This window comes from Euleptes europaea, chromosome 5, assembly GCF_029931775.1.
Source record: "Euleptes europaea isolate rEulEur1 chromosome 5, rEulEur1.hap1, whole genome shotgun sequence".
Taxonomy (NCBI): Eukaryota; Metazoa; Chordata; class Lepidosauria; order Squamata; family Sphaerodactylidae; genus Euleptes; species Euleptes europaea.
The window spans coordinates 48,067,946-48,085,803 of record NC_079316.1 but is presented as its reverse complement, the minus strand read 5'-3'; the positions used below and the strand labels follow the sequence as shown (position 1 = coordinate 48,085,803).

General features: G+C 44.4%; 1 protein-coding gene across 2 annotated transcripts in view; it reads right to left on the bottom strand.

The window, feature by feature from the left end:
- Nucleotides 1-629: 629 nt before the first annotated feature.
- IGF2BP2 (insulin like growth factor 2 mRNA binding protein 2) overlaps nucleotides 630-17,858 on the bottom strand; it is a 74,016-nt gene continuing 56,787 nt past the window's right edge. Inside the window, exons 8-16 of one of the 2 annotated variants that reach the window (XM_056849525.1) lie at nucleotides 16,951-17,073; nucleotides 15,472-15,607; nucleotides 15,090-15,218; nucleotides 11,528-11,596; nucleotides 6,787-6,903; nucleotides 4,513-4,587; nucleotides 3,455-3,586; nucleotides 3,089-3,202; nucleotides 630-2,228 (exon numbers count right to left, since the gene is read on the bottom strand). In XM_056849525.1, the coding sequence (XP_056705503.1) occupies nucleotides 2,133-2,228; nucleotides 3,089-3,202; nucleotides 3,455-3,586; nucleotides 4,513-4,587; nucleotides 6,787-6,903; nucleotides 11,528-11,596; nucleotides 15,090-15,218; nucleotides 15,472-15,607; nucleotides 16,951-17,073 (991 nt within the window). In that variant the 3' untranslated portion in view covers nucleotides 630-2,132. The remainder of the gene's footprint in view (nucleotides 2,229-3,088; nucleotides 3,203-3,454; nucleotides 3,587-4,512; nucleotides 4,588-6,786; nucleotides 6,904-11,527; nucleotides 11,597-15,089; nucleotides 15,219-15,471; nucleotides 15,608-16,950; nucleotides 17,074-17,858) is intronic. The other variant, XM_056849526.1, reaches the window with a different exon arrangement.

Sequence of the window (17,858 nt, the reverse complement as noted above, 5' to 3'; positions counted from 1 at the left end):
AGCATATATGATAGCACAGAAGATTGTGTGGTTGCTTGGATACCAGTTGTTGGTTCAGTCCTACTTCCATGTGATGCTTTTTGGAGAGAGCTGTTTTGTTAAAGATTCTCAGTGTGGAATATCAAGATAGAAAAAAATTGGAGTTTACTTTCTAAGCCAATAATTGTGGCCCTTATCTTACCGCCAGTTATATTTTAAGTGCTGATATAATGCAAACACTCTGACCCTGATGGCCCAGGCAAGCCTGATCTCAGAAGCTAAGCAGGCTCAGCCCAGGTTAGTATTTGGATGGGAGACCACCAAGGAATACCAGGGTTGCTATGCAGAGGAAGGCAATGGCAAACCACCTCTGTTAGCCTCTTGCTTGAAAACCCCATAAGGGGTTGCCGTAATTCAGCTGTGACTTGAAGGCACTTTACACACACACACACACACACACACACACACACACATAATGCAAGCAAGTCTGAAAAGTACCTCTGTTTCTGTTCTGCACATTAACCTTACCTGCTTGCTCATGACCTTCCCTCTCATTAAGGCGGGGAGAAAGACTCTAGAGAGGAGGTGTTCCCATACCACCCACTTTCATTTAACAGGCATTTAGTTAAATAAAACTACTGAGGTCAGGCTCTTGTTAGCTGGATATATTTCTTTTTTCACAGAACACTGGTTGAAGTAGAGAAAACTGGCATTGCACTCTGTTGGTACAATATGTTCACAGAAACCAGTAAAACATCCATCTGTTAGCACAGAAAACTCTAATGGTGTTCAACCTGTCAAACTCAGGAGTTCTGCTCCAGTGTTTCTTGCACTTCTATCCTTTTATTATTAACTGTTTCAAGGCCAGTGGCTCTCATCTAGCAGAAGAATACAGAAGTCATCATGCAGAATGATGCTTTCTTCCACCTGCCAGCTGTCTTTGTCTAAATTTATTTCCAACTCATTTTTATTAAAAAAATAAAAAATGCTCCAACTCTCAGTTTTACAAGGCATACAAAATCTCAAAAAGGGATACACAAGAGCAAGGTGCTGAGGTATGAAAACACCTGAGGTAGTTTGTTTGTTTTTTCTTTTTGAAAAAAAAAGTTGCAATTTTCATGCCCTGGGCCAACAACCTCTTGTCAATCCCCATTTTAAAAACCCATTTCCCACAGTATTGGTGGCAGCATCCTACATGCAATAATGTACCAGGTGTGCAGTTTTCCTGTGAGCTGGGTGAGAGATCCCCTGCCCCCCAAAAGGAAATCAGGTCTCACTGAAGCTTGGCATTCTGATAAGCAAAATGGAAGTTGTGGCTAGGTGGGTTTTTTTTTCTTTCTGTGATGTGTTTACTCGGAGCACTGCATTGTTTGGTGGTACAAAAGGAGAGACTGTATGCAAAAACCAGTTTTGAGATCTGTGAAGCAAAGAGAAGGTCACATGAGCTGGAGAAAGAAATGCATAGAGATTCCTCTGCTAACGAGACGGTATCCCTTCTGTTGGCACATACAGGCGATCCCAGATGGCATGCAGATGCCATCAGTCTTCCTAAAATCCACCTAAATATTGTTCTTTTTTTTTAACTCCTGTTTTTAAATGTTGCTGCTGGCAATCCTATCTCTCCATCCTACTTTCTGTTAGAAATCCATAACTGACTAGTTTCTTTCCGTTTAAGTCTAGAAAAGCCCGCATGTTCTAAAAATAAAACGTTACTGTTTTAAAAAGAAATTAAAGACTGGAGTTAGTTCAGTTAGCTATATTAATTCTAAAATATATTAACGCTGTCCTGTACAGCAGCCCATGCACTGTGTAAAAAAGAAATAAAGAAAGAATGGTTTCCTAGTATGTACACACATGTACAGAACAGATTCTGAACGGGTTTGTCTGCAAAATTTCCGCCTATGTTAGTCCAACTAAAGGGATAGCGTTGTACTGTTAGACAGACTCCATTTAGGCTGTGGCACGGAGGCAGTCCCCTACTTGCTGAAATCCACCCACCCCCCGCCTGTGTTACTGTAAGTCCTTTGCAGAGCCCCAGCCCCCTTGGGCAGACTTTGATGCCTCCAGATAGTCTTTGGTTTGCTCCCTGTTCGGTTATGCTGTCAGGTGTTGGAAGGGCTACATTCATCAGTTGTTGGCTAGCACCTGGAGCCTCATTTGCTGCGCTGCGAGGCAGGGGCTCCCTGAGGGTGTTTCTGTTCCTGCTGTTTCACCTGCTGGACAATTTCCCTGATCTTGCGCTGTGCAGTCTGCAGCAGAGAGAGAGAGAAAAGGAAGGCAGTTCTAGCGTTAAAAATAGGAGGGCAAAGTCTGTAAAAGTGGCATCCAGAATGCATATGATGAATCCTAAAGAAAGGCTCAAATTAAGAGCCTTTAGTGTCCCTTCAGCACCATGGGAAACTCAATAGCGTGTGGGAAAGCCCCACAGGGTAAGGCCTAGCGGGCCGAGTGCGAAGCATGTATTGCAGCAACAACTCTATCATCTCTTCACTCCTTGTGCCTTGCTGAAATAATGCTTCCAGGCCATTACCCTATAACCCAGCAACTAGTGCATAAATACAGGATTTTAAAAGTTGGGGGTGGGGGAAATCCCACTGTTGGTGAGTCTTTTTACATGGAGGACCCCCCCACACACACAATTTGAGTGCTGAACTGCCACAGTTTTCTTCAGTGTTTCTTCGCTTCCTTGTTTATTTGTTGTATTTTTGTATTTTCGTTATCGTTTCCTGTGTTGCCTTTTCAAACCACACTTACTCCAATGTGAGAAAGTCGAAGGAAACCACAGAAAGGCAACAAATCAAAAATGAGAAATTGAGGAAGCTCATGAAAAACTGCTGTTTAGCACCCAAGTGGCAGGAAAAAGGCCCCAATGTCCCAAAGAAAAGACTTCAGTTCTGTATTGCCCCCTCCCCATCTCAACATCACTAAATTTCTGAACTGGTTTGTTGTACTTTCAAATATATACACAACCTGGGTTAATTTAAACATTCACAGTTTCACAAATCCTAAGCCACTTTTCCTCATTAAAAATTCTCTCTCTCTTCTCTCTCTCTCTCTCTCTCTATATATATATATATATACATATATATATGTTTAAGTAGTACTGCACCTGACTGGCAAAGAAGTGACCGATTATTTTGACGACAACTTCCTCATTTTCGTCAGGTGTTTGGTCACGTGGTACAATTACTTCTGCACTAGTTAAGTTCTGTAGTTCATTCACCTGCAACAGTAAATGTGACAACAGTTATTTCAGCCAGCCCTCGGGGTTGCATTTCAGCAACTCAAGGTGCTTGCAGATTAATGGCATGGATGAGTAGGGAGTACAAAAACATTGGGATGTTCACCCGTTGCCTGCCCCCGCATCCAGCCAAGCAAATCAATCCAAATCCAAAGCAGCCCCAGCTCCCAAGTTGCAGAAGGTTGTGCGCTTTCATCTGCTTCCCTTGACCTTCAACAGAGCTGCCCCACCTACCGTTTTCCCGCCTTTTCCTATCACACGGCCTGCTGCAGAGGAAGGCACCTTGATATGGGCTTCAAGCTTCACTTCTTCTTTTGGATTGAAGAAGTTTTCTTCTTTCAGTTTCCCAAATATTCGTCCTTGGGCCTGGGAGAACAAATAGATCAGCTGGTAAATTTCCAGATAGTCTAATCTTATGGCCAATATAGTGTCCATTAAAAAAAAAAGTGGGCTTGCAAGAAACAATTTTGACCCCAAAATGACTTTTCTGACTTAAGGGGAAGAGTTCCCAACAGGCAGATTCATATTAATGACGGGAGCTACGCCAGCAACTGTCCAACCTTGAGTGTAACTGGTCTTTCTAGCAAGGATACAAACAACTTCACCTAAAATGTATCACTTTGCTTTTACTGTTTTGGCTTTTACCTTTGTAACCTGCTGTCTGCATTACATTATGTCATGACTTAGACAGTTGGTTGCATTGTTTTCCACTTCTGTAATCCTAACCCTATTGCATTGTTTATTGGATATCTTATACTGTTTCATTTACTTGTTTTCTATGTTCTGTAATCTACCTTGAATCTCAGTGGGCCATAAATGAGGTAAATAAATGAGGTAAATAATAAATAATAATATGATGAGCAAAAAAAGGGAATAGAACCTTTCCACAAACAGCTCTTCTGGGCATTGCTCAATGAAGCAATGAAGCCTTGTGGAAAGTTAGTCTCTCAGGGCTCAGTGAGATACAACTGCCATATTGTACTGGAGGAGGCCCTAGAGGCCCACAAGATTCACTAAAAGAGGGAAACCATGTGCACAAGCATTGAGGCTGAGTTGGGGATCACCAACCTGTGTGCTGTGCAAGGGCAAAAACTCTGGCATCCTCTGGATGCTCTTTGAGTTGCTGAGAACAAAGACTCCAGGGCTTGTACAGTCCCACATCTCTCCGCCCTGTCCCTACTTGGTTGCTTGGCCTTGCAGGGTCTGCTGTCTCATGAATGGTGTCAGGGGCTGGTGTATGTAAACAAGTACTATTGACGACACCGTGCGATACAAATATGCTATATACTGGCCTTGAACTGTGCTTCTGGAGGCCCGGTAATGATAACCATCCTCTCACTGGCATCTGGACTCTCAGCTGGTGCAATCTGTAAGCCACAGAGAACACAATACGGAACAGCAAATCCCCCATCACTGCCCACAGAGTAGGTTTTCTGAGGGGGTCTCATTTTATCTCAAGATATAAATTTAGGTGGAAAGGTTACAAGTAGGGAAAATCAAACCAGACTCAAAAACTGGTTTGGAGAGGTTTTCTTCTGTGAGCTGGACCTGAACCCAAACCATTGGTTGCCTAGAACCTGAACCAAACCATGAATTAGAAAAAAAATCCAGGTTTGGTTCCAGTTCAGGTTCAAGGCAGATAATAGATTTAAAGTTCAGGTCTAGTTCACGGGGGTGGGGTTTCCCCCCCCCCCCCTAATTTTCAGGCTAGGGTTCAGGTAGTGTTTGGCTTCTGCTTGCTGGCTTGGAAGGGGCAAGGCTCCTCACCCACCCACCCGCCCATTCACACCAAGAATGTAAAACCCATCCCTTCTCTGGGCAAGTGCATCACCAAGAAAGAAGGTGTCAGGCAGGATATACAAAATTTACTTTAAAGAAAGTGATCCACAGCATGATCTGCATGCTTCACCATGGCAAGGCACTTCTTACTAGTTTGCTAGAAAGATCACTGAAATGGGGCTTCACTTTGAAGAAAGCAAAAAGGGCCATAGAACAGCCTCCATTTTGGCTCATCACTAGTGAAAAGTGCCCAATTGGTATGGACTTTCACAGCCTAAGGGACACTTCCATAAACAAAACATTTTAAAAAAATCAAATTTACTTTTACATGTATTTGATTACAAACATATATAAGTTGCTTCTCGAAATGGCGTATAAAATAAGGAGCAACACAAATGGATCAATGGACTGGATCCTAAAGTACCCTTGCACAAACAGAAGGTAATTCCACCTGCACAAGAAGGGACCCAAGATTTTTGTGTGTTTCCTACTCAAGTTTTGGCCTGTACAGCTCCTGAGATTCCCTCAACCCCAGGGGCAGGGGAGGGAGCTCCATTATTTGGATTCACCCCCCCAAAAAAAAGAAGAAGAAGAAGAAGAGTTGGTTTTTATATGCTTACTTTCTCTACCAGTTAAGGGAGACACAAACTGGCTTACAATCGCCTTCCCTTTCCCCTCCCCACAACCCTATAAGGTGGGTGAGGCTGAGAGAGCTGTAACTTGCCCAAGGTCACCCAGCTGGCTTCGTGTGTAGGAGTGGGGAAACAAATCTAGTTCACCAGATTAGACTCCACCACTCATGTGGAGGAGTGGGGAATCAAACCCGATTCTCCAGATCAAACAATGCGTTTTTTAAAATAAAAATACAAATCCAGACATTGCATTATTACAGATCACAGTATAACAAGACAGATTCTGCAGTTGTTTTGGTGCATCACAGGTTGCTATCTAAATATACCAACAGCCCTAACTCTTGATGATTCATCCACAAGACTCCTCCGATTGGCCACATATAACCCAAACCTTACTCACTGGTGACATTCAGAGTTGGTCAGGCCCACTCATCAGCAAGCCCCAAGAGTAACTTGAGTCAGTCTCCATCCATGAGTCATTTCCCAAGCATATCAGCTGCCCTGTGTCAGCGGACAGCTGCCTTCTTTGAACTTCTCTGCATTCACATGAACACTGGGAGGAGACCACTAATTTTTTTTTAGAGCAGAGTCTACAGGGCCCTCCTGACCAGTGGCTACCTATCTGAGAAAGGTGTTCAGCCTGCCTCTTTCCTTTGCCCCTTAACCAGCAGACCTTTCTTGTTTGCAGAATGTGTGGGTGGCTGATGACAATTTCAACAGTTTTTTTTTAAAAATGCACCCTCAAGTTCCTTGGAAGAATGGTGGGATACAAGTATGATTAATAAAAATGGATGCAGAGGTAGTGGAACACAAAAGGCAGTACTTGGTGTTCCCGAGAGGTGCAAAAACAAATGACAAACTAGTTCTTGTAGGTTTTCTTTCCTAGGAAAGAAAATACCAAGACCACGGTTACACAGCCCGGATAACCTACAAGAACCAATGAACTCTGACTGTGAAAGCCTTCGACAAATGACAAACTGATCCTTGCACTCTTTGCCGTGGAAACTGCCTCAGCTTTGAGCAATAGTTGGCCACGCAGGGTCTCTGTGGCAGAGAGAAGATGACACTGGAGGTGATAGCAAAGGATGAGGCAGGAAGGGCTCAGCACAGAAAGGTTTCCTACGTGCCCACGGGTCAGCCTGGAAATGTACTTACCTTGATAGAAGCTCCTGCAAATCTTGCCAGCTGCTTAATGTGTTGCCCCTTCTTTCCAATAATGGCACCCACTGCCTGCATGGGGATGAACAAATTCACCACCTCTTGCTCTGGCAACTGTGGACAGAAAAGATGATCCAAAATGATTCTTGGGAGAGAAGAGATTGTCCCATCTGTAAAGATTTAACACTCCCCCCCTGTCCCTGTGAGCTGATCCAAGCTGATTTGAGGGCAATGCAGCAAAGAAGCAAGCAATTATTGGCTCTCCACAGCAGAAGAGATGTCTAATACTCAGGAGTAAAAACATGGATAGAGTCAAAGGAAGAAAACAGTGAGCACTGAAGCCCTTTCAGTGAAGAAAAGAAGTCAAAAGCTACCACCAGTGACTGACAGTGGGGGTGAAACAAACTTGAAGTCAATGAAACTTTGGTCCATAATTAAATACTTAAACTGGGTGCTCATCCTATTTTCTTTCAGTTAGACTTAGGGTAGCTTTGGAGGTGAAGTGGATGCAAAGGAGAGGAAGCAGGAAGCACAAGAGCCTCAAGCTCCCTGTGTCTTCTTGTTCCTCTTTGAAATAGGACTTCTCTCACCTTCCCTCTGGCTCTACCAAGTTCATGTACCTCACCACAGAGAGAGCTGTGAAAGATCCATTCTGACATGATGGAAATGCATGGGAACAGGACAAGCAAAACATGTGTTATTCCTTTTCCTTCATCATATCTTAGGTGCCCCTAACTTCCTCCCGGTCAAAGCCAACGGGGATGAATAAACTGCTGGAGCATATTAAACTTGGAGCATTGGAATGTCTAAATGAACTACGGAAGTACAAGCAATCTAGACAAGATGGAGCTGGTAACAGTGCATGGGTGAGGATTTATTTTATTTTTGGGGGGGCTACACTTTCCACTCCATAGATTATTTTAAAAAGGGTTTAAACAGATTAACGGAGGACAGGCCCCTCAATGGCTACTAGCCATGGTGATTAAAGTGATCCTCCACATTCAGAGGAAGCAAATCTCTGAATACGAGTGCTAGGAGACAACATCAGAAGATGGTTGTGGCCTCCAGACCCTCTTTGTTGTCCTTCTAGGGTAACTGGTTGACCACTGTGTGAAACAGGTTGCTGGATTAGATGGACCACAGGTCTGATCCAGCAAGGCTCATCTTATGTTCCCCCTGATGGACCAGATGAGTGGCCTGGGGGTGCTCCTGCCTTGGCATTGTTGCTGGAATTGTGTGTGCCTGTGGTGGCTAGGGCTGTCTACAATCAGTTATGCCTGACTCATCAGCTTCACCCACTGCTGGAAAAAGAGGCCTTGCCGTCATAATCCATGCCTCTGTTACCTCCAATTCAGACTGCTGCAACACATTCTATGCAGGGCTGTCCTTGAAGACTTTCCTGAAACTCACATTTGGCCCACTCGTTTGTTGTCCACTCATTTGTTGTCAAGGGCTGGAGGGAGCCTTTATCAACTCCAACAATGCCTGCATAGTTACTTCATTGATTTTACCTCTGGTTAAACATGCATAAGACTGGGTTCTCATCTTATAAGCTTTTCATTGCACTGGTTGTCGAAGAAGGAGATTCAAACTTTCTACCATATTGAACACTGACACAGTCCTGCCCCAGCTTCTGTATGAAATAAATTTATGATTCACTTTTCAATGGGCATTCTCAAAACAAGCTACAAATACACTTATTAGTAATAATAATAATAATAATACAGTTGTGCTTTAAAATAAACTATTATACATCATAATCAGAAATCAAAGCCACCAGGTGCCAGTTTCTTCATGATGGGCATGTCAAATGCCATGTTTGCACACTCCCTCCCTCTCCCCTCAGCACCATGCTCCAAGATTGTGGTTAGTTGAAGATTTCAGTCTGCAGAGACTCATGATGTCCAAATGTGGGCTTCCTAATAACCAGAGGCTTGTTTCCTTCCCTAGTGGTGGTGGAAAGTGCTGTCAAGTTGAAACCGACTTATGGAGACTCCTCATTGGGTTTTCAAGGCAAGATAAATTTTCTACCTTCATTTTATTAAGGCACTCAAATTTCATGACTAATTGGTGTTAGGTGAAGCCTACTATCTTCTCTCTTGGAGTGATGCACAAGGGAAGGGTGGAGAAGACAAGGGGTGCAGCAGCCTGACGCTTAACCAGATTTGCGCCCATCATAAATAAACTGAGATTTCTACCCAATGTCTGAATTGAATATGAAACATTGGGACAAGTCTTCTGTGTCTATGAGGCAAGCTAGAGCCTTAACATGCAATTTCCAAGACTGCGTTTTTTGTTGGGGGGGGGGTGGGGCTTTGGGTGCAGTGGTAAATTTGTTGGGGGGGGGCTTTGGGTGCAGTGGTAAATTTGTGAAAGCATTAACCCTCTTCTTAAACAGAAGAGACTATTTGAAACTAAAACTGAGATATATACGTCTCATATATATGTTTTTCTTACGAAGCATTTCAGCTTCTGTTCGTTTGCTAACAGCAGCTTTACAAAACACCCTCCTATTCAGCCAAGCAGCCCAGACCAAGCTCTCCTCCTCACAAAGACTTCATTGGGCCTCAAATTTGATAAGCACACAAAAAATCTACTTTTCATCTCTACGGCAACGGTTTTAGCTACTGTGACCAGTGTTCCTTTAGTTGTCATGCTTCCTAAACAGAATTCTTCACTGAAGAGGCGCTGTCACAGTTCAGGGCTGGTGATTAAAAACTGCTTAGGCTGTGAAGCATCCACACGTGAACAGTGTTTGGAAAGCAACTGAATTGTAGGGTGTGAATGTGACATTTGAAAAATAAATAAATAAAAGAGGGTATGGGCATTTAACGGCATCTCTGCATGGTTTGTCTCATAGGGCACTGTTTTCTCTTCCAAATCTAGAATTCTACAAATTTATGGGATGAAGATTTAAAAACAGAATGCTGGAAGGGGGGGAGTGCTTCTTTCCCCAGATGCAAACATCTACCCTCACCTTAAAACAATGAAAAGCCCCCAAAGCAACATCAAAAACAGATGCAAGTTAAAATACACTGCATAAAAGCTTTATGTTATGTTAGAGCATAAATACAGGGAAACACCATTTCAGTCCACTGTTTCTCCAAAAATCATAGCTAGCTAAAGAAATTTCCTGGGAACAGCCTCCTCTTCTAGCACTGGACCATGTAGTACATTATTATCGTAGAACAAGATAGGCAAAGCAGAGCTGGGTTCAGTAATAGGATTACCACCCTTTTATGGATAACATCTATTTAATGGCAAGGAACAATCAGTGGAAGGCTTTCATGGCAGGGAGATGCTTAATGCTTGTTAATGTAGAAATGGAATGACACCATCTCTCTCTTTCTCTATAAAGGAGTCAACCTACAGTTTATTGTGGATGAGGGACAGAGCACACACTCTGCATGCAGGAATTCCCAGGTTCAATTCCTGGTATCTCCAGTTAAAAAGGTAGCAAGTTATGAAAGTGTGATGGCCAGACACCATTGGGGCAAATGGATCAATGTCTCCATAGTAGCATTTACAACTAGTTTCCACAAAGCACATGATCTAGGCACCACAGAACAGTGGTAATCACAGTCCTGAAGAAAATTGCATCAGGACCACTTAATCATAGAATCACAGAGTTGGAATGAGTCATACAGGACATCTAGTCCAACCCCCTGCTCAATGCAGGACCAGCCTAAAGCATCTCTGACAAGCATCCCAGGAAGTTCGTCCAGCTGCTGCTTGGAGGCTGCCAGTGAGAGGGAGCTCATTGCTAGGCAGCTGATTCCACTGCTAAACTATGCTTACTGTAAAAAAAAAAAAATCCTAATATCCAGCAGATACCTTTCTGCCCATAATTTATACACATTATTGCAAATCCGAACCTATGCTGCCAACAGGAACAGCTTCCTACTCTCCTCTAAATGCAGCCCTTCAAATACTTAAAGAAAGTAATAATGTCCCCCTTCAACCTCCTCTTCTTCAGACTGAACATTCCCAAATCCCTCAGCCTTTCCTTGTAAGGCTTGGTCTCCAGGCCCCTGATCTCCCTCGTCGCTCCCTTCTACACCTGCTCCATTCTGTCCATATCCTTTTTGAAGTGAGGCCTGGAGAACTGCACACAGTACTCCAGGTACTAATGCTGCAGCTGTGCTGTATGTACTTTGATAGGCCAGCTCCACAGCTTGATCTGCCACAACCATGCAATTTGTAACTATTAGTCCTGCATCTGCTGGTCTCCAGTCCTGGCTGCCATTTTTTTCCTTCATGGTATTCTGCATAAACACAGTATCATTAAGAAACATGGGGCTGAGAGGGAGGAGCTGGCAGCCAAAGAAAGGTATGGCTATTGAGCAGCAACAGCGATAGAGTGAAGCATGCAAAGACTGGGTGGGATGGAAGGAAAGGGTCAAAGGAGGGGAATATAGCCTTTGAAATGCCTACAAAGAGACAGTGCAAACGCTAACTACAAACTAAAAGGGAAGTGCCTGACAGGCAAACACAGGAATCAAGTACAGGGGAAATTAGCATCTGGCTCCCCACGACAAGAGAAGGGCAGGAAAGATGCCCCTTGGTGGCCTCCGCTGTGTTAATTCAGTAATTGGACAACCTTCATCCTCAGGATTTGAATGTAGGAGGAAGTGTTTCAGAACAGGGTGCATAAAAGCATCCAAAGCGATAGACAGGTGCGGTGCAAAGCAGGGTGCATGGAAGGCCAGCGTCGGGAAGAATGGGGCAAGGCACTTACGGAGTGCTGATGTGGGTATGCGCCAGTTGGCGAGGCTCCATAGAGGCTCGAGAGGTATGCCGCTTGATTCTACGGCAGGAAAAAAAGTGACAGTCAGTGGGGAGTGGCCAGGAGCAGACGGCTGCGCGCCATCGGTCAGAGAGGCATGTTCCTGTCTGAGGGGCAGCCAATATTTCTGCAACATAACGACTGCTCCTCTGTTCCCTCTGCTTGTTCATAGGACTGGGGGAGGGGGGGAGGGGGTTGGTTCACACAGGCAGATATGTCTCTTGGCCTCTCGGTGGTGCTCCAAACAATACTTGCTTGTGCTCAGCTGAATCTTCGCATCTGCTCTGCTGACAATGTTGTACTTCTGTTGACATGATGTAACATGAAGGTCTACCTGTGGTGACTGTGACGGCTCACTGGAGCATGAAAGCCATCACCCTCATGCCACAGTCAATATGCCGCAACTATGTACCCACAAATTTACCCAGATAAACCCTCTAGTCACACACACACACACACAGCTCACTAACACAGAGTGTACCACGGCACTCGTTGTGGCGCTCCCAATGTAGATCAACTACTTCTTAGTACTCATTAACTGCTGTTACTTCTATTTCGCACAAAACATGATGTACTTGGGTGTCAGGCATTTACAAACTAACTCTTTCTTCCTTGTCTCTTAAGGCATAGTCGATTTAGCCTATCGGTCTGCCAGCCCAGCTGTGTGCCCATCTTTTCTCCTGCCTGGTTTCCTCAGATGTACAGCAGAGGAGAGAAAGGACAGACCAGACTGTGTCAAGGCAAGCAGAATTATTGGCCTTGATCATCCCGTCTGCACTACGGAAAGGAAAAACTAAAACACCCCATCTCTGTTGTACATGCACTTAGGTCTCTTCTCCCTTCAAACAGTTTCAAGAAGTTCTGATGGGAAGGGAAGGTGGATTGCCAGCTTGGAGTATGGGGGTGGGGGCGGGCTAAAAGGACTAACAGAGGTCATGACTTGTACTTCCACAAGCAATTTACTTCTTGGGGGAGAGTGTCCAGAAAGAAGGGGAGAATATGCATGGGTCAATGCAGTTGTTTTTTTTAAGTTTGTTCTCATTGGGGTATGTGTATGTAAAGTGCTGTCAAGTCACAGCTGACTTATGATGACCCTGTAGGATTTTCAAGGCACGAGACATTTGGAGGTGGTTTGCCATCGCCTGCCTCTGCATGGGCTGAGAGAACTGAGAGAACTGTGACTGTCCTAAGGTCACCCAGCAGGCTTCATGTGGAGGAGTGAGGAATTGAACCCAGTTCTCCCAGATTAGAGTCTGCCAATCTTAACCACTGCACCACACTAGCTTTCTTCTCACTGAGGTGTCTTCTACCAAACAGCAATGGATCTAAGCCAGGACACAGGAGTCATAGCTGGGCAACCAGGAATGCTGGACTAGATGCTGTAAAAGGGAACAGGGGCTATGCAGCCATCAGAATGTGAAAAGGGAGCTCCTCCCATTCTGGGATAATTCTTCATGGAGCACAAAAGTAACTTGTAGAATTCATTGCCATGGGAAGTTGTGACAGCCAAAGGCATAGCTGACTTTTAAAAAAGGCTCAGATGCATTCATCAAGAGTCCGTCTACCTGTATCTAAGAATGGAATACTCAGTCACTGGCATTTTAACTATAAACAACAGATTCTACAAATAAACAAAAGGAGATGAGCTTCCCAGGAGTGTCAGGCCAGCTGTTGCTGGAACCAGAAGTTAAGTTTTTTAAAGGTCATTAGAAGTTACATTCCTAAATTCACAAAGTCTGGCTTTATGAGGTGGCAGGACAGTCCCCTCAGAATGTCCAACAAATCCCAGATAGACCAGTGAAAAGGCAGGATGAGAGATGGGAAGGTCCAGGAAAAAACCCCAGACAAATTCAGGAAAATTTCACTTGTAGAAAATTAACACCCTGACCTGGATAGCCCAGGATAGCCAGATCTCGCCAGATCTCAGAAGCTAAGCAGGGTCAGCCCTGGTTAGTATTTGGATGGGAGACCACCAAGGAAATCCAGGGTTGCTGTCTCTGTTAGTCTCTTGCCATGAAAACCCCAAAAGGGGCCGCCATAAGTTGGCTGTGGCTTGAAGGCCCTTTACACTCACACACACACAGAAAATTAACAATACAGACCTAACAACATTTTCCTGGAAGTAAGCCCCACTGAATAGCCCTGGGTAGGATGCTTTTACATTTCATAAATATGCCAAAGACAGCAATTTTATATGCTAAAACTAGGTCACAAATTATGCATTTTATGCTGTACAAGCAGTAAAATTAGGTTTTTAAAAGCTCATACCCTGCCAGAAAATATTTTTGTTAGTCTTTAAGGTGCTACTGGACTCTTGCTCTTTTCTACTAGGTTTTTAAAGAAAGTACTGCATGCATTTCAATTTTCCTCCAAATTTCTAGATCTGCCCCCCCCCCCACATAGTTTCAGAATTTCTGGACATTTTCATCTCTAGGCAGGATATAGGTGGTTTTTAATGGGCCAAATTCAAAAAGCAGTAACTGTAACACTTAGGATTACTAGTTTTGCTTAGGACCAAGATCTCATGTAATAGACGCATGATGCTGGTTATACTAAATCAGACCTCTGCCAGAGCTAACATAGTATTTTCTGCTTTGATTGGCAGCAGCCCTCTAATCTTGTGCTCAGATCTGATACACCCACAAGTCTCAGTGAAAAAGTCAGGCTACAAATAAAGTAAATAAATAAATGATATTTTTGAGATCCTTTTTAAACAGGAGACGCTGAAGACTGAAACTGGAGCCTTTTGCATGCAAAGCACGTGTTCTGCCATGTAGCAATAGGCCATGTCCCCACTGATGTTTGAAGGACCCGTGCAAGATTCAGACAAACATGATGTGTTTTTTGCACAAAAATATTGCCAAAATCAGATACAGGCCATTCAGCAAGGAATCAAGCACAGATAACTAGTCTCTTCTCTGAAGACCGCCACAAATGAAAGTCAGGCTGGCAGCATATATACAGATCACAACCTTTCCCCTTATTTGGGTCTCTAAGGAGTAACAGAAGTGGCTGCTGTTTGTAAGGGAGCAACATCAAAGAATGACATAACAATCCTTGCTTCTGTGAATAAACAATTCAGGTTTATGGTGCCCATCACACTGGGAAGGCATTTAAATACATAATGGACAAACTACCACAGCCACCTTGTTTTCAACAAAATAACAGTTGTTAAGGTAACCTAGTGTTGTCACCTTGTTTGTCAGCTGCAATTCGGTAGGAATTAGGGAGAGACTGACCCAAATGAGGGAACCTCGTCATACCTCCCCATACATGCACAACCTCCACTGCGCCTGTCCCCAACTGTGCAGGAGGGTACACGTTACAGTGCTACCATAGCAATGAAGCTAAACAAATTGGTATATGTAGGCTCCAGAGCTGTGAAGCCCTCCTTGCAGCGAAGAGCAGTTGTTGCCCTCTGCTAGCAAGCATCCTCTTCCCACCTTGTCTCGCAAGAGCAGCGCAGCAGTGCCCACAGTTGCACAGGAAAAAACTGGGCATACCAGCTACTTACAGCAAAAGGGTTGTAGGGGGCAGTGACAGCAGGTCTGCGGGCTCCAGCTCCAGAGGGAAGCATGGACAAGCCTGTAGAGAAGATGCCCAAGGCATTGAGATTAAGTCCAGGGATGAGATTGGCTTGTTGCTAGAAACAAAAACAAAAGGGAAATGGGAAACAATGAAGCAACCTGAGACAGAGAAAAGGCATTGGGTCACACAGTTTTTATTCTGCAAAGAACACCATGGAAGCACCTCTTTGGAGTGAGGGACAGGGCATTCCCCTGCCTCTACCTTTACCTGCCACAACAGGGGGACTGTTTGGCTAATACCAAGGAGAACTGAGCTCTTACATGACAATCACACACATACACAAAGAATTGGCAAGAGAGGGAGCTTACATTGACCGCCACAATGTCATTCTCGTAGGCTTCCCGAAGCTTGTTCATGATCTCTACCTCAGCGTTGGAGCAGGCCTCAATACTACCCTTCACGGTGATGGTCCTCTCAGGGTTATAAATTGTTAAATCCTGCAAACTAGGCAATCACAGAAGAACAAGTGAAAACCCTTCCAGGGCAGTTGTATTTCTTTGGATTTAAAACCTGCAGGATAGGCAATAATAATTATTTTTACAAACCAAAACCAGCATGTCAAATGTATTGGTCAGGTTGAGAGAAAACAGGAAAGTAAACTATTTAGGCTAAAAGGAACTGTGGCTGCAAGAACCAGTAGCTTGGTAAGGGCCTGTTCTGGGAGTAACGTTATCTGTCAGTGACAGGAACTGTTGCAACCTCGCAAGACTTTCTATCTGTCCAGTACATTTTTATGCTGAATTTCTTCCCAAGTATTCAAGGCAACATACATTACTCTTTCCCCTCCTCCATTTTATCCTTTCAACAAGCCTGAGACAAGTTAGGTTGAGAGACATTGACTGGCCCAAGGTCACCTACTGAGTTGCCTGGCAAGTGAGGATTTGACCCTTGGTTTCCCAGGTCCTAGTCCAACTCTGTGACCACATGGGTTGTACATGTGGGACAGTTTCACAGTTTGTTTGTGAAACTGACTGTAAGTGGATATACTGATGGCCATGAACAGAGATGGCTTTAAAAGGGGATTAGACGAAGACCACTGGTCTGATCCAGGAGAGCTCATCGTATGTTCTTTATGTATAGGCTCCTGTGTACCAGGCTTGAAGATCTGTATGTGTACCGTACTTAGAATCATAGAGTTGGAAGGGGCCACAAAGGCCATCTAGTCCAACCCCCTGCTTAATGCAGGATTCGCCAAGAGCATCCCTAACAAGTGCTTGTCCAGCCTCTGCTTAAAGTCTGCCAGTGAGGGGGATCTCACCACCTCCCTAGGTAGCTGATTCCACTGTTGGAACAACACTTACTGTAAAAACCTTTCCCTAATATCCAGCCAGTACCTTTCTGCTCACAATTTAAACCCATTATTGCGAGTCCTATCCTCTGCTGCCAACAGGAACACCTCCCTTGGAAGAATATGGTGTGAATTGCTTGCACGAGCCATTCAGAAAGCTGCTGTTCTATACATTCCTCTTTCTATGTGACCGTGCTGTGCTTGTGGCATTGTAATTTGATTTCTGCAGATTGTTCTATGGGGATGGATGGTTGGTGAGTGTCTCTACCTCTGGGCAGGGGGCTGGGCAATGGCCTTTTGGTCCCTGCTGACCTCCAGATTCTATGGAATTCAGCTGCCTCTCTGAGGGCTTGGCTGGACAGCATGTGTGTCCTGCTCACAAAAGGCATCACCAGGATAAATGTACCAGGATAAATGCGTGTTGTGCCAGATCAATACTTGTGGCAATCCAGTCTGATAGCACTGAGATCCCACCCTCCACCAGGTCACTAGTACTTACGGAGAAATTGTGATCTTGGTCCCTGTGTCCTGCTCAATTTTCTTCAAATTTCGTCCTTCTTTACCAATCAATCTCCCAACCAGGCTATTGTGAGCTAAGATTTTCAAAGGAATCTCTTCAGCTCTAAAAAAATGTGGAAAAAGTACTTAATCCTTCGCTGAAGTTATTCTTTCCTGGACTTTCTGCAGTATGTTCGCTAAGCAGAATATAAAGAGGTCTTTAAAACACAGGGAGGCAAGGCGCTGGAGTCTTCTTTGCTGACCCTTAAAGAAGACACTGCCACACTTTCCACAAATCCCCCTACTCTGTAAAGGCCAAAGGTCATTGTCTGCTGTCTTAATGAAGCTGGTTAAAACTGAGTGGCTCCATCACATAGTTCACTGAAGCCAATGAGCTTAGAAGGGTATATAGAAGAAGAAGAGTTGGTTTTTACACCCCGCTTTTCTCTCTCTTTGTGTGTGTAAAGTGCCATCAAGTCGCAGCAGACACCTTGTGAGGTAGTTGGGGCTAAGAAATTTTCGAGAGAACTGTGACTAGCCCAAGGTCAACCAGCAGGCTTATGTGTAGGAGTGGGGAAACAAACCCGGTTCACCAGATTAGAATCCGCCGCTCATGTGGAGGAGTGGGGAATCAAACCTGGCTCTCCAGATTAGAGTCCGCCGCTCTTAACCACTATGCCACACTGGCTCTGCCCTGCAAGCAAGACTCCTTCTCTGAAGCCCCTGCTGATCAGCAGGCAGAGCTAGCTGTTTCCTACAGCTGACTGTTCCAGCCACCTATTAACACTACTCAAATCAGACCCTAGCAATGTAGAATATGAAAAGATGTATGACTTCTCAAATCCTTACAATGAAACCAGTGTGCTAAAATTAGCAGTGGCCAAAGAGGTGACATATACACCAAGGGTG